General features: G+C 41.8%; 2 protein-coding genes across 2 annotated transcripts; one reads left to right on the forward strand and one right to left on the reverse strand.

Annotated features, from left to right (window-relative positions):
• Window positions 1–282: 282 nt before the first annotated feature.
• On the forward strand, window positions 283–6,198 carry opn7a (opsin 7, group member a). Its single transcript, XM_084545911.1, has 5 exons — window positions 283–518; window positions 1,789–1,951; window positions 2,275–2,402; window positions 3,897–4,231; window positions 5,292–6,198. The coding sequence occupies exons 1-5, from the start codon at window positions 416–418 to the stop codon at window positions 5,928–5,930; spliced, it is 1,368 nt and encodes a 455-aa protein (XP_084402037.1). The 5' UTR covers window positions 283–415; the 3' UTR covers window positions 5,931–6,198.
• A 4,306-nt stretch (window positions 6,199–10,504) lies between these two features.
• Window positions 10,505–18,224, reverse strand: ripk1l (receptor (TNFRSF)-interacting serine-threonine kinase 1, like). Its single transcript, XM_084546050.1, has 11 exons — window positions 18,169–18,224; window positions 17,671–17,836; window positions 14,907–15,063; window positions 14,609–14,746; window positions 14,267–14,498; window positions 13,984–14,133; window positions 13,610–13,686; window positions 13,423–13,507; window positions 12,702–13,301; window positions 12,442–12,585; window positions 10,505–11,846 (listed from the first exon to the last, which is right to left on the reverse strand). The coding sequence occupies exons 2-11, from the start codon at window positions 17,832–17,834 to the stop codon at window positions 11,557–11,559; spliced, it is 2,037 nt and encodes a 678-aa protein (XP_084402176.1). The 5' UTR covers window positions 17,835–17,836; window positions 18,169–18,224; the 3' UTR covers window positions 10,505–11,556.
• Between the last annotated feature and the right edge of the window lie 1,156 nt (window positions 18,225–19,380).

Raw genomic sequence — 19,380 nt, forward strand, 5'->3', positions numbered from 1 at the left:
AAACTCCTGAATAGCCGGAATATCTGGCTCTTTAGGTACTGAAAAGGTGTTTTTAAGAGCTTTTATCTGAAAACGTTTGTCTGCTGTGGACCAAAACGGCTAAGTCTGACGATAGCTGAACAACGAGATGAAACTCACAATTAAGTTATAAAGCTGCATGAAATCTGGAGTTAAGTTAATTCTCTGAAGGGTTTCTCACCATCAGTGGCTCTTTTCCACATTGTCGTTGTATTGATTTGCAAGGTTTTCTATAACAAACCACTACAATGACATGCATTTCTGCGCACAATGTGTTTTTTGTTTCTGAAAAAGAAAGAAAGAAGCCAGAGCCTGAAATGAAATGTCAAAATTATGCACATGAAGACTTGAAATTAAAAACATTACCAGCTGGAACATCTCCTGACGTTGCTCTTAAATGATCCCTTTTCAGATGGGGCTGTTGGCTGAAGACATTGCATTTCACTCCAACATACCTGTGCCAGTGGATATAACTGTGGCTGTGGTCTACTCCGTTTTCGGTGAGCTATTTCCTCCGAAATTCAAACCTATTTTGCCCATTCTTTTGATTTCAGAAGAGTCCAACAATTGAGTTATTACCACCATCTGAGTTATTCATGAGTTCCGCTCAAGCTGAAATGAATCACAGCAGGAAGCAAGATAGCACACTGTGCAGCCTTGCAAGTTTGAACTTTGAATTCTTCTTTTCTTTTTATTGTTATTTAGTTCATTTTCACATATTATACTAAAACAAAAACCCACAGTATACATGTTTTCATCTGCATTTAATGTATATATGTATATTCCTTCAGCGTACAGTTGTCACAATGACCCAGTAAAGCAGCTGTGCATGCATTTTACTGTGTGCACTTCTAACATAGCGGCCCCTGATGCTATAGCTGCACCATATGTAAAAAAAGCCCACGTTAACTTTCATCACCGTCTTTGATCTCGGCGGCATTTCACTGGCTTCAGTCACAGTGCTGTTCAAAGATGATCCGGCTATTATGCCCGCGCGGTTGTGTTTAAAAGGACTCACGTTCAAAATAGCTGCCATTGTGTCGTGGAGCGTTAATCCAGTATGTCACATTTGGTTCTGTCATTGTATTGTTTGAACATATTCACTCAACTAGTGTTTATATTCTAATTATATTGATTAAAAAAAGGTTTAAGATGTGAGTATAGCGTATTTTTTTATATTTGCATTGCATAGCATGTCTATGGCATGACAAATTGTGTAAAATAGGTAGTATACTGTACGTTTCCTCTCTCTTCAGCGGCATAAATTGGAATTACAAAGCCAAAACGCCAACCTACTTATGGAGTATTTCATCTAGAGCAATACTGGCATGCATAGCTCCATTTTATTTCAACGGAAGAATTCATATATTAGCCTTCTTGGCAAGACGAGGCTCCTATCTAATTGAATGAGTCGAGAGTCATAAATGCAATTTGAATGGTCACTGAAACATAAAGTACGATACTGTACTTTGATCAAATCTGATCTGTAAACAGTTGTTCATTTTACAGTACATGCTTAGCAGCATGATGAAACAGCTAGCTTGGATCAGTCTGAAGGTACCATATTCTGCCTAGCAGTACTTCTAAAGCTCAACAATTTACCTATCATATACAGCCTCTTTAGTTTAATCTACACAAGATATATACTTTGTGTTTTGTAAAGAAGCATATTTATTAAATGTTTTACTTGCTTTAAAACATTACCACACACCAAGTCCCTGCAGCACTCGCTCACATCCACGGCTCTTAGCCTCTTTTATTTTTTTACAGGCGTGTGTTCACTGTTTGGCAACAGCACGCTGCTCTACGTCTCCTACAAGAAGAAGCACCTTCTGAAGCCTGCCGAGTACTTCATCATCAACCTCGCTGTCAGCGACCTGGGCCTGACTCTGTCGCTCTACCCCATGGCGATAACTTCCAGTTTCTACCACAGGTACTAAACTACTGTAGAATTAATCAAAAGAAAAAGACAAAGTGGCCGCTCTCGCCGCCTGAGAATGGGATACTTTCAAGTGTAACATGCTACGGGGGAAGATGTTTATTGCTTCTAAATCAGACTCCCTTTCATATTTCACGGTTCATTTAACAATGTGGTTGGTTAGCAGCGCTATGATTGCCTCGTGAGTTCACAGATATGGAGTGTCATGCTCAAGCCCCTCTCTTCTCTCCCCTTTCTCACCCTCCTCCTCATTGATCTTACGTCTGCCTCTGCTTTGCACTGTCCTTTTTCTCACACCCCCTCTGCCTCCCACACAGGTGGCTGTATGGGAAAACGGTGTGCTCCATATACGCGTTTTGTGGCATGCTGTTTGGCATCTGCAGTCTGACCACACTGACTCTGCTGAGCGTGGTGTGCTTTGTTAAAGTATGTTACCCACTCTACGGTAAGTCCTCAGAGAAGCTATGTTTGCTCAGTGAAACGGCACAGGAAAAGCCATCACACCCCTAAGTGGCAGATTGTTGATTTATCTGTGAAAAGAAACGGAATGATAATCCCTCTTTGAAAGACTGCGCATTAGCCTTTCATTTTTTGATTGACGAATCAAGGGGCCTCCACTCGATAAGAATTACCTGTGATGTTGGTTAATCCAGTGCAATTAGGTTGTCTGTTTGGCCTCAAGTAGCATTTAAAGCATCTTCATGTCACAATTTGACCTTAAAATGACGGCTTCAAAAATATTTTAATGGTGTGCTGACTTGTTGTAAGAAAAATAAGCTGTTTTTGGATGTATTTGTTAACATCTTGCTGTCAGGATGTCTATGTACTGTATATTAGGCTGACAAAACATCAGTCATCATTCAGTCTTCTTGCTTCAGAGGAGCTATCTTTTGCCCATTGCTGCAGGCTAACTTGACCTACAGTCACCTGAAGTTAACTAGCCATTTGCCAGCTAGCACCTGAGCTTGTTTGACAATTATAAATCAATATAATTAATATTCCTTTACGATTCCAACCTGCCTCTCATCACGGTTAAAGACAGGCCGGTGTCATTTTCTACGTGTGCGGACACAAAAATACGACCAAAGCACTCACCAACTTCAGCATTTCAAAAACAACTCATTGTGGGCGAGTCAGAGTCCATGTTTCTGCAAGACAGTCAGTCAAGGACCAGCTATATCAAAGCTCCAAAGTGGATACATATATATTCTTTGTTCAGATTTACGAGTTGCATCACTTAGATAACATATTCCTCTATCTGAGAAGACGTGATGCACTATGTAAAAAAAAAAACCGCATGGAGACTCAAGCACGCCATCACCAGTTTTATTCATTTCTTGAGAATCGTCATGTTCGTGACAAAACGGACAATGGTGCCTATTGTTGCCTTTGTCAGCTGTCAAAGAAGGTTGTGCTTCCATCAGTTACAGTTTGTTTGCATCGATTCTGGTCAGAGTGAAGAGGATTTGTTTGGCCTTCACACTTTCAATATGCAGAAAGTTTTATAAAAGGCACAATAATGTTGTCAGGGCATCAAGCTGAGGAGGACTTTGTGTCGTGCTGCTTTTTAAAATTCTTTGGGAAACCACTTTCATGACTGTCCGTCAATTTAAATTACTGAAATATGAGGAATACCTTTCAGGAAAGACTGTCTGAAAGACTACACCACTAGCCCTGCGCCTTGTGGCTCATCTCCTGTGTTTGTATCTACTGGGAGGAAGCTGTAAAGATGTAAGATGCGGTCATACCACACAATGTATGAACTAGAATGTGGAAAAAGAGAATGTGGAACTCAGAGAACCAGGGTTATCAAATAGCCAGACGATAACCACTACTAAACGCACACAATGTAGTATTTTGGAGACTATTCAATTAAGAACTGTGCCAGAATCGTTCAAATGCATGAATATTAATATACACTTATAATCTGTCTTCGCAGGAAACAGTTTCAGTTCTGTTCACTGCCGTCTGCTCATTGCCTGTGCGTGGGTATACGCCCTGTTGTTCGCCTGCTGCCCATTGGTCCACTGGGGGGAGTACGGGCCCGAGCCTTATGGCACCGCCTGTTGCATTGACTGGCGCCTGTCCAATCAGCACGCCACGGCGCGCTCTTACACTGTGGTGCTGTTCGTCTTCTGCTACATCCTTCCGTGCTGTGTTATTTTGGCGTCCTACACGGGCATTCTGGTCACGGTGAACGCGTCCCGCAAGACTATGGAGCAGCACGCGTCGAGGCAGACACACATGAGCAGCATCCAGACAATTATTGTGAAGGTAGGATAAAAGTGGCAACCACCTAATTATTGTCTCTTTTCACTGTTACCGGCACACTGACTTCAGCATGATTGTGTGTCCATGTGATTTGCAAACCACATGAGAGTATTATGCGCAATTTCAACTACACTGAAATACCCTCAGAACATAATTGTGCTAAATCTGAAACTTAACAAGGAGCTAGAACCCTTTGCTCACATCTGTGATTCCCCACTGCAAATCTGTCTTAATTTTCGATGCCAGTCGGTTCAGTGTGGTTATGCAGATAGTGTGGTGATTGGATGGCCAGGGTTCATGGGGTAACACATTAAAGCTCCTCTTTAGAGAGCCAAGAGTCCTCTGGAGAGTGCCTTATTCCTCCATTTGTTGAAGAAACTGGCAGTGACCTCAATAGATCCACCGTGTGATGCAGCTTCTCATTAGTGGGAATTGGCTCGGGTTTTACCGTGATGGATGGGAAGCCGCTGCTGCCTTTGCTGCATCATCATCATATACTCCTCTCCATAAGAAAACCTTTTTTAAAAAAAAAAAAAAAAAAACCTCACTCCACCTTGTAGAATATTGGTTAAATCTTTCAGGTTGTGAAGATAAATGATGACATTCAGTCGGGACTAGTCTGGACAAGAAGCCCTTCCTAAGGTCAATTGAATGATGGCTTGGTTCTTAATGGGAAAAGCAAAAGCAATACAAATAGAGTAAGGAAAAATAAAGGGATAAAAAATAAAATACAATAAGCGTTTTTTAATATACAAATTAAGGAAATATGTTTTATTTATTTCGCTTTTTTATTTTGTCCTTTTTACGTATTCCTCTTTATATTTTCATTTATACCATTTTTTTTTTTTTTTTTTACCTTTTACAGATTTTTTTTCTTTTTCTGTGGCACGCCTATGACTCCATACCTCATTACCTTGAACACTGTAAAAAGAAAACTCTGGAGGATACTTAGTCTTCTTATTTTGGGAAGTGTAACTTCTTCAAATGTGCAGGTATGTATTTTTAAATTTATGTAAATTACAATTTTCTCTTCTGCACTCTTTTTTTTCTTTCCATCTACAAGCTAAGTGTCGCTGTCTGCATTGGCTTCTTTGCGGCATGGAGCCCCTACGCTGTGGTTTCCATGTGGGCCGCCTTCGGACACATTGAAAACATCCCTCCTCTTGCATTTGCCATGCCAGCCATGTTTGCCAAGTCCTCCACCATCTACAACCCAATCATCTACCTAATGCTGAGACCCAACTTCCGCAAGATAATGTGCAGAGACCTGGGCGCGCTGTCCCGCGCCTGTCTGAAGGGCTGCCTCTGCCTCCGGGACCCGGCGAAGTGCTGCTCAAAGCCAAAGATCAGGGTCAGACTTCGCACTTTCCGCAGACAGACCACGCAGTTCCCTTCGTTCGACTCGTCCCCTCACCCGCAAAGAGCGGCGTTAAAGGAGAACAGCTGCGAGAGGTGCAAGGATGCGTTTGAATGCTTCCGACACTACCCCCAAATGTGTGGCGTCACTAACCTGGCGGCCAATGAAGACTCGTCAAAGGATCTAGACAGTCCAGTTTCACCAATACATAAGCGGGAGGGTGAATGTGCGTGCCCCAGGAAATCCCTGATTGCTGCACTTTGCGCAAAAAGGACTTCAGAAACAGAAAACTTTCACATTAATTTAGAGATGGTTCCAGGGCATGCAAAAGTGGCATGGCCGTGATATTTATCATTATTATTTATATTGTTTACAGAATATTTCTGAACATGTTTGCAGGTTTTGTTGGTCAAGATGTGCAATTACTTATATTTTATATTATATTTTCAGGAAATCCAGGTTAAGGATGAATAATGTACTTGATAATTGTTTGGGCAGCAGCCATTCTCCTTCTCCTCCTAGTTACGGCCCTGCAGTGCATTATTTCGGCTCATGTCATAGAAGGCAGCATGGCAGATTAAACCAGGCAGCAGGTAATTTTGAATTTAATTTTTAAGTGAGTTGTCAAATATATCTATGCTGCAATGACTTAATAAGTTTACAGTGCAAAAACATCACAATATTATAATGTTGCCTTTCTAATATTTCTACTTGAATCAACTCTGAAGTCTTATTTGTGGCTTTTGAGGCTTGTTTGACTGTGTCAGTGGTTACATGGGTTTAAAATAGACAGTTTGGGGGTCGTCCACCAACTCTGTTAATTATTAGCGCCAGTCCTTCGTAGCCTATTTCTTGTGCTTTGAAAATCTTCATACCCCATGGCTACAATTTTAGGTGCTGGACCTAATTTCAACGTGACTTAATTTGAATTCAAATACCAGACTTGTCAGATTGGTTTTTACTATTCACTTAAAAGTCTCAGACTTACAATAGTACTGTATGTTATATTTATTGTATTGATCCTATGACTAACAATACCACAAGTTAAGCTGGCGTTCTGCACTTCTGATGTTCTTATGATAAATCCTGTGCGAATACTTACGGGCCTTAGCTGCTTCATGTTATTTTTAGCACTTATTTTCTGCTAGTATTAGCAAAACCTGAGTTTGACCTCTGGAAATCGAAGCCACGGCGCTGAACTTAACATCTGTTAATTCAAGCTCTTGCCAGATTAGTTCACGCAAGTTTAAGTGAACCAGCGGTGATTGTTTACCAGAGCCGGGGAGGTGGTTACTAGGCGGTTACTAGGCACGTGGCAAAGCCTATGGCAGGAAAACGGAGGTTATAAATGTAACAAAGTTTCTGTGAATTGTCTCGGGCGGTCAGGAAGAATGAAACAGAGTGTAAGCATCCAAAAAATGTTATTGACGCCTCAGGGGAAAAGAAGAACTCTGCTTTCAGAGGAAGGATTATGATCTACAGAAGAAAGCAAGCCTCGCGGGGAGAACAAACGATCGGATAACCGTTGTCTGTGGTATTTCCTCATTGGAGAGCTGTAAATAAAGAAAGAGAAGCTTTGAACCGGCTGCAAAAAGAAAAAGTACTGCTATATTGGGCGATATTGTTTTAAAGTTTCTATACTAGTTATTATACCGATCAGCCACAACATTATGACCACCTGGGCATAATCACCGGTCAAATGAGTGAGACTGATAATCTCATTATCATGGCACCCGTCAGTGGGTGGGATAAGTGAGCATTTAGTCCTCAAGGTTGATCTGTTAGACGCAGTATTAATGGACAAGTGGAAAGATCTGAGCAGCTTTGACGGGGGCCAAATGGGGGCGGCTACACAACTGGGTCAGAGCATCTCCAGGACAAGCAACTTTTGTGGGGTGTTTCCGGTCTGCAGTGGTCAGCACCGAAGGAAGGAAGAGCAGTGAACGTTGTGACAGGGTCGTGGACAGCCAAGGCTCACTCGTGTCATTTGAGTATTTTCTGGGACCTTGTTTAGTTCTTCCTTGGTGTTTCTTGTCTAGTTTTACTCCCTGTGTTTCCTCATTGATTGTTGGATTGGTTTCTCCTTGTGTGCTCTCCCCTCATTAGTTTCACTTGTGTCTCGACCCTCTGCCCATGTGTATATATAGCCCTGCCTTTCCCTTTCCCCTCTGTCAAGTCATGTGTTTTGCTACTGCTGTGATGTTACACCTGCTTCCTCGTGTCCTCTGTTTCCTTTCTTCTCGTTTTGGTCCTTACTTGTTTTTGAAGCTGTGTTTTTGGATACCCTGCCCTTCCTGCAGCGCCTTTTCTTCCCTAGCTTATGAATTTTTATTAAAGTCACTTGGTTTCCGACACCTTCGCCCTCTTTGTGTCCTGGGTTCGGATTCCACTTCACCGGAAACCGTGACACACTGATGCGAGTGGGGAGCGAAGGCTCAAAGTTAATGCTTGTTCTGATAAAAAGGTGTCGGAGCACACAGCAGATCAGTTTGTTTTGTATGGGGTTTCAAACCAATTAGGCTACCCTAGATACCCAATATACACTGCCTGGCCAAAAAAAAGTCGCCACCTGGATTTAACTAAGCAAATAGATACGAGCCTCCTATTGGATAATTACTGCATGGGTGATTATCTTTCAGCTGGTGACAAGTTATTTAACCCCAACTGATCAATGAGTAGCTTCTCATTTCTTAAACAACCATGTCTGAAGACACATCCCGTGGTCATGGCAAAGATGTTAGTCTGTTTGAGAAGGGTCAAATCATTGGCATGCATCAAGCAGAGAAAACGTCTCTTGCAGAAACATTATGCTGACTACCTGAATATACTGAATGACCAGGTTATTCCATCAATGGATTTTTTTCTTCCCTGATGGCACGGGCATATTCCAAGATGACAATGCCAGGATTCATGGGGTTCAAATTGTGAAAGAGTGGTTCAGGGAGCATGAGACATCATTTTCACACATGGATTGGCCACCACAGAGTCCAGGCCTTAACCCCATTGAGAATCTTTGGGATGTGCTGGAGAAGGCTTTGCACAGTGGTCAGACTCTTCCATCATCAATACAAGATCTTGGTGAAAAATTAATGCAACACTGGATGGAAATAAATCTTGTGACATTGCAGAAGCTTATCGAAACAATGCCACAGTGAATGAGTGCTGTAATCAAAGTTAAAGGCGGTCCAATAAAATAATAGTGGGTGACTTTTTTTTTTTTTTTGGCCAGGGAGTGTAAGAAGGTGTCTTTTAATGTTGTGGCTGGTTGACATATATTGAAACAGTTCTTATACGTGAAAGGGGTATAGCATGTATTCTGTGGTTTCCTTAATGCCGGGGACTCTCATTTATTTTGTTTTTTTATTACGCCAGAAAAATTACATGACAACCGAGAGCCATATAATTTTAAAAGCGTTTCAAACATAAGTTACTATGCTGGCCCACTTATTGTTTACACTTGATAACTGCAGGTATATGGTTGATGGTGCTTAATCAAATTTCTGTGTAAATGCTGTGCAGAATACTGTTGTATAAGACTATTAATATGGTGCGTTGGTGTCTATCATGCAGAGTACAAGTCAGTCTTTAATTTGTGCACAATAAAAAATGAAATGTTTCTTTATTGCCTAACAATATCATATTCATTTAAAGTCAAATGAAATGAGCCAAACTATCCTGGTGAACTATCCATTCACTGGTGGATTAAATTCATGCTGTCTGTAATTGTTACACGTAAAGCCATAGTAAAAAGAAAACACGTTTGGAAAAGGATCTGGGCAACAACTCAGGACCAAATCTATGTTTGACAGCATCTCAAGCAGCTTTAATCTGCTTCAGCTGATCCTCATCTTCATCTAAATAAAATATATATATATATTGTCTTTTTTAGCCAGTTCTCCTGTGATGTCCTGTGTTGCCGGACCTTTTAGCTGATTAAAAGTGTCTGTTTCTCCACATGGTGCCATTTACACATGATCCTTAAATCTGATGGAAAATTGATGTAATTACAGTTAAGAAATCCTGCATTTGTGTCTCTGAATGTTATCGTTAATCCTTTGTGGATTGAAGCGATTACATTTCTTCTGTTCGGTTAATACTGATTATTATTTCACCCACCAAGGGGGGAGGAAAAAATGTCTGTTTGATTTGCAAAATGACACCATTATCCCACCTGTAACCGATTAAAAGGCCCATAAAAATGTGATTTCACTCTTCCTGTTTTAAAATTTTTCACTCAATAATTACACTTAAGTAAATCTTATGTATTTAGAAAAAAAAAGAAAAACTGTCTACAGTCTATTTTGTGATTATAGCTTCAAGGGGAACTACTGTTTTTTACAACCTGGACCTTATTTCTAGCATAAAATACGATCATTTGCTCACCCGTATAACTTTTGTGTTATTTGCAGTCGTTCAGGAGATAATTAGATCAGTGTATATCCATACAGCGGGAGTGACAGGGCACAGCCTCTAAATAACACGTTATCCGCCGCAAAACTCGTTCATTTTGCCAATATTTTGTTATGATACGCTAGTGCTGGGTGAGTAAACGATCGTATTTTATGCTAGAAATAAGGTCCAGGTTGTAAAAAAACAGTAGTTCCCCTTTAAATTTGAAAAACAAACTCTGGTTTCTGGTTTGGTCCTGGTGTGACCGTGGGTGTGACTTGTCAAACTCTGGTTTCTGGTTTGGTTCTGGTGTGACCGTGGGTGTGACTTGTCAGACACTGACTTTCATCCCTGCAAGTCATGTTTTCAAATGTATGTAAATTGTACAATTATTAGTAGGCGATAACTAATAAGATTAGGTTGAAACGCTAAGCAGGAAACAACACTCAGCATCAACCGATCAAGTCATTTTCCGCGAACTATAAAAATAATGAAACACACATTATTAAACACAATTTTAAAAACATATGTACATTTTATTCTGAAAGTCAAAATACCATTTGAGATGATGAAGTTTGGTACGGCATGTGCATATGCAGAGCCTAGCACTGACAACGATTGTAACGATTACAATAAGACGACATATGCCAAGGTGAAAAAAGTATTTTGTAACTCTAAATACTTTGGTACATCAGTCAGTCCACACACGCCCAACAGTCAAACCAACAAACGGATTCATTCGCACTTCCTTTTCCTGCAATTAGGTAAAATCACAGTCGTGGCAGCGCGTAACCTGCAGCAATTCAAGGAGCCTGACTTCTTCGTGGCTGCACACTCATATCACTTTAATACTGCACCGCTCTGCTAATGTTTTTAGCTTATTTCAAGCTTCCACCTGTTTGATGACTGGAGTCATTATGCATCAAAGATGATTACAACATGCCATCAGACAATCCTTCAATATGGATTCCTTGTGCTGCATACACAATAAAAGGCTTTTTCATGACGCCGTCACAGAAAACAAAAATGTCACTTATACTATGATTAAAATATTTTTTCATCTCCACGTTAGAAGCTAATATGGGGTATGACTGAGCGAATCACAAAATTGAACAATAGTTTTAAAATTGAATTATTGGAAAAATCTTGGCAGAAAAAGTGATGCAGTCATTCCCAAATACACTCTGAACTTATGGATATCACAGTAGTAAGTCCGTACAGCGCTCAGTAAGTTACCAAAGACGGTTTCCTCAAGCAAACACTTGACAGTGAGCTCTCTCATTATTGTGATGCACATAAACTATGACGAAATAAACACATTTTAGAACTGTCTTACTAAGCAAGATATCATCTCTGAAAAAAAAAAAAAAAGAATGCAGGAGCTGTGAAGCTGACTTTTCTGTGTGCGGATTTTCTAGTCATGTATCTATTATTGTGCAACCAAGACGATTTCATAAAGCCTTAGCACGTAAAACCAAAACTCATCCTTTGTGCTGTTTATCACAAGAACGGTTCAGAAAACGTGGTCCCCGTTCCTATAGGGAACGAGGCAAATCCGTCGAGTTACAACGGTTTGTGCCGTCTACCCGGAAGAGCTGCACTGGTCCAGTATTTTCTGGATGACCTCTACTTTCACGTTTCCAACCAGAGCTCGGCAAAGCTTCCCTATCGTACAGCCAATGCATCCCTCCTTCATTTTCCAGCGCTCCAGCATCTGGTGCACCATCTCTGGCAGACCGTCGCGGTGGTAGTCATGCACTATGACTTCTATTTCCACACTGGACAGGCCGAGGCTCCGCGCACAGCGCTTCCAGTTGGCGCCGATGTTGTCCCTCAGCAGATCCAGATGGTCCTCAGTCACAGTGTGGTCCTCTAAATGAAACAAAAGAGAAATTAATTATGGATGAGGCGATTCCCGTAGAACTACTAGAAAAGCAGACTATATTTAACACTGTTAGTTACAGGGTTCATGCCGTTGGATGTCCAGCCCATTTCTGTAGTACAGAACACCGGTTTTCTGGAGCCAAGGTATGAGCTACCCTCTCCTCACTACATTATCATTGACAGCCCTATTTATTGGGCTTAACACAGTTGAACGGTGCACATCTGATTTTGGAGAATACAAGGAAAATAAGAAAAGCCTTTATTAATCTCCTCTAGAGGACATTTCGTTTATTTAAGATAAATATCCAAACTTGGTTCGGCCGACACTTGGTATTAAAAGATCAGTATCGGATCGGGACATCTCTACTTTAAAGCTTCTGGAAATCTAAGGATCCAATCCTTTTCTTGGTCATACAAAACGGAAAACTGTTGGTCGGCTAAAACAAGAAATAGGAAAATTCTTCACAGAGATATTCTAAGTTATGATCATTTATGATGACATCCGCAAACTTGACTGAATGAAAAGTGCATAGAGACACACCATTGTTATCTGTTGGATGAGGAAAAAAATGTTTTGGTTTACCATATTTCTGAATGCCTTCTTGGATGGGGGTGTTAGGGGAGCCGTTAGTAGATGGAGATAAAAGGGAGGAGTCATAACCTCTGATGCTCATTGTGTTGTTGCTTCCGATTTGGATCCCACTGGCATTCTGAATGTAAAGAGATCCTGGAACGAAGCATAAAACACACTCACTCCAGTGCATGGAAGAGGAAACAGGGAGCTGTGAACACTTGCGGCGTCTAGATTCAGAATTTACTGCAACAGGCGTGTGTCGTACGTACCTGGATCCTGTAGCGAGCCGCACTTTGAGGCGGTCTGAAGACGCCCTGGAGTCATTACAGGGGCAGAAGTATCAGAGATCGGGTACGCCGGCCAGGACTGCTGCCGGTCAAAGTGGGAATGTGGATGCAGCTGGTTGAACTGGGACAGAGAAGGCGAGCTGGTAGACGTCGCCAATGGGAACGGAGTATGTAAGCCAGAATTCATAGAATCGTAGAGACCCACAGTGGGGCGGCACCAAGTCGCATCGTGACCGATGGGCTGCACTGCCTCCGCTTTTCCCCAGGAATGGACAGAGGATTTCTCTTGTTCCGGTTGCCTCACACTGCAGTCTGACACGCTGAAGGGACTTTGCAGGAATGGGTTTGAGCAATGGTAGCTGCAGGGAGTGTCATGCTGGGTCTCGCAATTATAGCTGCCGTTTTTGTGGTAATCGAGCTCCCGTTCCAGTTTCTCCTCCAACGCTGAAGCTGGAGTTGCCCTTGCATCTGTCTGAAAAGACCCTTCAGGTGTTTCGTAATCAATGCCATGCAGGTCCTCAATGCTGGCTTCCACTGGCTCAGGCACACTTCTTTCTGAACTCACCAAAGGAGCCGGGCTGTCTGCAAGGTGAGGAGATGAAAGCGATTAAAACTGCTGCTCAGTCTTTTTTTCCAAGATTTCTGACATTTAATGTAGTACTGCGTGCAAAGGAGAACATCGGAGTGTGTCCAGATTACCAACCGCGCGAACTTTGGAACGAGCATGGAGGCGTCACTGACAAGGATTTCATCTTCTCGACGAGTTCATTTGGGCCTTCATACGATTCCTGCATAAAAGTCAAAGAGAATTCTGTCAGACTTTCAGCTCGCTGTCTTTTCATATTATAAGGCTCGCCGTTTCAAATCTTAAACGAAATATACATATATACCCTCAGTTCTAATACATCTTTCTCAACTCGTGGCTCCAGCTTTTTCGTGTAGAAAGGAAGGAAGTAGTCGTAGCCCTCTGCAAGAAGGGGGCAAAAAAAGAAGGAGGATGAGAAGAACGTCCACACACTGAACTGCAGGATTACAGAGGCAAACACTCAAGAACAAAATGAACACAAGAAATATCCGGCTTTTTGTGTGAAAATGTTTCAATTATTTTTGGGCAGAAATGTGTTTTTTTTTTCTTAGCAACTCAGCAAATATAAGACTAGAATTGAACTTTGGGATAAATCAGACTTTGTGAGCCTTGGAAAAAAAAAAAAAAACAGCAACAACAAATGAAACTTGAAATAACACAGAAGCTGACAAAGTATACCTTTAAACGTCGGCCGTTTCTCTGGATCGCGATCCCAGCATCTCTTCATAAGCTGAACTATCTCGGCGGGTGTGTCGCCTGGAATAAGGTTCTCATCAGGTCGGTCCCCTTTACGAACACACTGGCTGAGCTGCTCTTCACTCCTTGCATCTACGCATAAAAAAAAAAAAACCACAACAATTTTTCAATGTCTGCATAACTGTGACTCACCGTTGCATTGTTAATCTGGCGAATGGAAACATTTTGTCTATTAGTCAGGGCATGTTTAGTCATGCAGGCTCACTTTCGTACGGTTCCCTTCCCGTGAGAATGACCCACAGAACGATCGCAAAACTGTACACGTCAGACTTCTCGGTGGAGGCAGCGTGTATACTCTCCAGGTGCTCTGGAGCCATGTAGCTTAGCGTGCCGGCACCTCTGGTCCCAGCTGTGTCCCCCTTACGACTCTTCCTGCGAGACTCCTGCTTTGTGAGTTTGCTCCAGGTCTGGCAGGTGGCCAGGCCGAGGTCTGCAATCTAAGAAAATGAATAAAACATATAAAAAAAAAAAACATGGGAAAAAAAAATACCATGACTGGAAATGAATGCTCTCAGAATGATAAATGTGGCCTCGGAGTGTAATGTACCTTGATGTGAAAATCTTTATCCACTAAAATGTTTTCTGGCTTGATGTCCTTGTGTATGACATGCTTTTCTGTGAGGTACACCATCCCCTCCAAAATCTCTAAGATGATCCTTCCCTTGATGGATACTGGCACACTGACCTAAGAGCAGAGAAAATCGAGTCTATTAATCTTTCAATTCATTTTAAAACCCCATAATTTGAGTTATTCAAGGTTACTCAAACACACACGTGCGCGCGTGATGGACGGGAATTACAGGAACTTTTCGTGCGTTTTATGAGAGAGATTTTAAACAACTCACCGCCTCCAGCATGACCAACAGGTTGCCTCTGGGGATGAGTTCCATGACTAGAGAGCAGTCTCTGTCCTCCATGATGACACCCAGCAGCTTGACCACTCGCTCATGGTTCAGGCTAGCCATGATATTGCCCTCCTCAAGAAGTGACCTCTTATTATCTCTGGAAAATTGAGAGCACATCGTTAAAGGGCGACATAGGATGGCTATTTTCCAGGCTTACGGGCAGGAGATGGAGATGCACAGGTCGGACACCCCGGACAGGTCACCAGGCTATCACGGGGGCTAACACAAAAAGACAGACAAACATTCACGCTCACTTACATACTTATGGCTAATTGAGAATCACCAGTTAACCTGAGATGCGTGTCTTTGGACTGTGGGAGGCGCAGGCCCAGAGGCAATATGCAAACTCCACGCGGGATGGCCCCAGCCGGCCAGCGGGTTCAAAGCCAGAACCCTTCTTGCTGCGAGGCGTCAGTGCTAACCACTGTGTGCTGCTACTCAGACGTTTATGGACATGGCCTCGCTCCTAATCCAGAAACGGCCATTCTGGGCTGGTCACAACAGCTAGAAACTCTAAACAGTCGGAAAACTATGTCGATCCTGTATGGAATGCTCATTGCAAAGAAAACTATTCTTAAGGTTTGGAATAAAGAGACACCCCCCTGCTTTGAATAATGGCTCGCAGAGTTCTCGAGCGCTTTATAGCCTACATGTGGAGAAAATCTGATTTGAAATGACAGGGAAGGCAAACCGGTTTAAAGGGGAACTACTGTTTTTTACAACATGAAGTTAAATAACTGAGGTTCAGGAACAGGACCGCGCCTCAAACACCCAATTACCCGCACCTGCCTATATAAGCGCACCTAACCTCTCCTCGCCCGTTTGACTCAGTTCTCAAACCCCTCCACCCCAACCCTCTCTGTTCTCTCTTCTCCTTTACAATCTCTTCGCAGGAACCAGGGGGTCAAGGAGCCGACGCCTCCAGAGATATGCCCCCACCCTGAATCTCTCTCCCTGGGTCCAGTCTTTCAAGGATCACCATCAGTCGCTACTCCATTCTCTTTCCCATCCCCTCGACCCTTCTGTTCGATCTATCCTCTTCTTTAACCTGGTCAAATAAACTTCTTTGAATATCAAGAGCCGTGGTCTTGTTAGTGAACTGGACCTTATTTCTGGCATAAAATACGAGTCGTTTACTCACCCATATAACTTTTGTGTAATTCGTATTCCTTCGGGAGATAATTAGATCAGCGCATATCCATATAGTGGGAGTGACTGGGGCACCGAAACGCAGCGTCTAAATAACGCATTATCTGCCGCTTACTACATCTACAGTAACTGGTTGACAGGTTAGGATCGGTCACTGAGTTCATTCTTATTAACACCCAGATATTTAGACAGGTGGATAGCTTGAATGCTTGGGTAAGACATTTCAAGTTCCTCTGTGCTGCACATTGATTTTAATAGTGCAAACACTACCAGAGTGTTTTGACGTGCTGGTAAGCCATTTCAATCTTTTGAATGCTAAATATATCCTACTATAAAAATATCCTGCTTTCAAGTGTTCACTGTAAGCGAACAGATGAGTAACTCGCACGATTGGACAGGTTTGACAGAAGTCTTAATTGGGGACACACTACACAACTTCCACAGTCTTTAGAGATTTTGATAAGACAAGGAGAACACACTAAAGCTGAGGACACACTATATGATTTTGCTGTTGGGCTCAGTGTGCACTACCTGGGGACAGTTAGCATGGGTAGTTGGCACAAAAATCTGTTAGTGTAAGAAGGGAACAGACCCGACCTCAGCCACAGGAAGTCAAACACGTTTGAATTTTTTGAGCTGAATCGGGACACATTCGGGTAGTGTGAACTGATTACTGACCCAATGGCAATGAGACCCAATGAAAAAGGGAGAGTGAGACACCGGAAACTGAGTCATAAGATGAGGGGAAGCAGCGGACGGTAGTGGTGAACGAAGCGAACCTGGACCACAGAAATGGAGAAGAGATTAATCGAGTTGTATAACATGATACAGTGAATAATGTTGGTTTTGCAGTGCATACCACAACTGTTGCGAGAGTTTCACTTGACTTTGATAAATCTGTGATCCCTCAACAGGGGCCAGCACAAAAATCTGAAGTCAGTCCATTAGCGTGTATTCGTAGTCTTTTCAAAATCCGTAAAGACTGAGAAAGTTGTGTGGTGTGTCCCCACTTTTAAGGAGCTACTTTTAGTGCTAAATGTTTAGTGTTTTATTCTCAAAACACAAACACGCTTTGAGAAAATACGTCCAGTTGATATCTCATGTACCTATGTAAATATGAATGAATATATATATATATATATATTTTTTTTTTTTTTAAAGCGAGGTCTGCAGAAGTAGGAATTATTACCTGAAACAGAAATGAAAACAGATGTTGGCGAAACATCCGCATTTTGGAAGAACTACATCCCTCTTTCCTCCACGCGAACAGGAAGTGATCAAATGGAGAAAGCTGTGTGTGTCTTTTTCACAGATTGATTATGAACAGCATCAGGCCTGCAAAGATGTTCTTTTACATAGCATGTGTCTGCATATATATATATATATATATCATGGAATATGTTACTGTGAGACTAATTTTAATGTGAAACCTCAACCATGTCCCACTTGAGCTGTGTGGGGAGCATCTCTGTGGACACATGATTCAAGTTATCATTAGGCCAAAGGGGGAAACCCCAGCACAGTCCACACAGTATCAAATACACAGAGCACTTACTCGTTTCGAAGGGGGCCTGTGTACATTGTCTTCAACACCACTTGGCCGAGAGTTACATGGTAGCAAAGATAAACTTCTCCAAACCCCCCGTAGTCCAGGGGCTCCTTCACTATGAGATCAGCCGATCTCATTTGAAGTGAGCACTGTTCAGACGCCGTGGCCATCCCTGGAAAGAAGTCAAAGTTAAACATAAAGACAAAACACAAAAACAACAGGGGCTCTGCAGCTCAGACGCACCCATAACACATTTTATACTGTTTAGCATTCATAGAGATAACCAGAGGAGACTAAATGAATGGCAGAAGTGGCGAGTTAACCATCCGTAACACCCAAAACACGTTTGACAGCTTCGGGAAGGTAAGCTAACACCGCACGAAAGTTTCCGCCGAGAAAACCAACTTCGCTTTCATGACAAAACTCGCCACCGGGATAACAACAACAACTTTAAACACAACAACTCGCTCCTGATATCAAGCAAAACTGGAATATAACTGTTACCGAGAAGGACTGCGAAATCCGCGTACGAGCACTTTATTGTTTTTCTATTTCCGGGATTTCCTCGACGTTATAGTGCAAAAGTGAAAGAGCCGTCAAAACTACAAGCAGGCCTAAAAGTCGATAACAGATACGAAACAGGATGGATAGTCGATTCAGAGCTGTCGTGTGGCTGAAATGGTCCTAAACGCTTAAAAAATAATAATAAATAAAAGGAAATTATACAATTTTAAAAAAGGATTTATGTCTAATTTCTCACTTTGTTAAATTTAATGGATATTTGTTAGGTGTAATATTACTCAAAAATCTGACCATTGAAAATCTTGGCGTGTGACATTGCTGCCATCAGATGGTTAAATTGATTATTGCGGACAATTGCATCAACTGGTGGATTGCATATTTGTCAGATTTGATGGTGATTATGACACATTTGTTTAGCTTTCTTTTTCGGTTGTATCTACTGATTGAGAGAGAGAAAAAAAACTTTACATAAGCTAAAGGATGAGGAAGCAAGCTGTCAAAAGACATTTACTTGGAATTACAGCGACAAACCAAAAATATATATATAAATAATGATGCCTAATCTAAAAAAAAAAATAACAAAATACTAGTTCATTGATAAAACAAGCATTTATGTGAAACTAAAGTGGGAAACCACCTGTATTGTAGCCTCTGACAGTGTGGGCGATGTATGACATGCAGACCTACATTTTGGGCAGCCTATCTGTGAACGCCCACACTATAAATTCCTCCTTTTGCACACTAAAACCACAACAAAGCACTATCATATTTACCTGTCTTGTATTGTCTCCGTTTACTGGTTTACACGTTTCTCTTTTTTTCTGTCATTCACATTTATTGCTGGTAACTAAGGGTGCTGGGTCACTAAGACCCAGCACCCTGCAGAAAAGAAAATCCCGGCTGTCTGTGACAGTAACTGAGCACTGTGTCAAATTAAAGTACATTATTTGGATATAAATTACAATAACAGTAGTTTGCAGAATAATCTAGATGACCTGAAGTAGCTGTTTATGCATAATTATAGGTTCTTCAGTCAAGACGGTATATGGACAGTGTCTTTACACTCGGCCATGAAATATTTTTAGATAGCTATGAAGCAATTACAGCTTTAGACTAATTTGTCGCTAAAGTGTTGAGATGTAAATCTCACGCCCGGAATAGAGACAGTACGACTGAGGCAAGAATAACACACTC

The sequence above is a fragment of the Chelon labrosus genome (genome assembly GCF_963514085.1).
Source record: "Chelon labrosus genome assembly, chromosome: 6".
Classification (NCBI taxonomy): Eukaryota; Metazoa; Chordata; class Actinopteri; order Mugiliformes; family Mugilidae; genus Chelon; species Chelon labrosus.

Coding starts and splice junctions, on each gene's coding strand:
- opn7a (XM_084545911.1), top strand. CDS start 416: ATGATCCCTTTTCAGATGGGGCTGTTGGCTGAAGACATTGCATTTCAC. Junction 1,952..2,274: donor ACTTCCAGTTTCTACCACAG/GTACTAAACTAC, acceptor CCTCCCACACAG/GTGGCTGTATGGGAAAACGG. Junction 4,232..5,291: donor TCCAGACAATTATTGTGAAG/GTAGGATAAAAG, acceptor TCCATCTACAAG/CTAAGTGTCGCTGTCTGCAT.
- ripk1l (XM_084546050.1), bottom strand. CDS start 17,834: ATGGCCACGGCGTCTGAACAGTGCTCACTTCAAATGAGATCGGCTGAT. Junction 14,134..14,266: donor GGGAAGGGAACCGTACGAAA/GTGAGCCTGCAT, acceptor TTTTATGCGTAG/ATGCAAGGAGTGAAGAGCAG. Junction 12,586..12,701: donor CGGCTCGCTACAGGATCCAG/GTACGTACGACA, acceptor GCTTCGTTCCAG/GATCTCTTTACATTCAGAAT.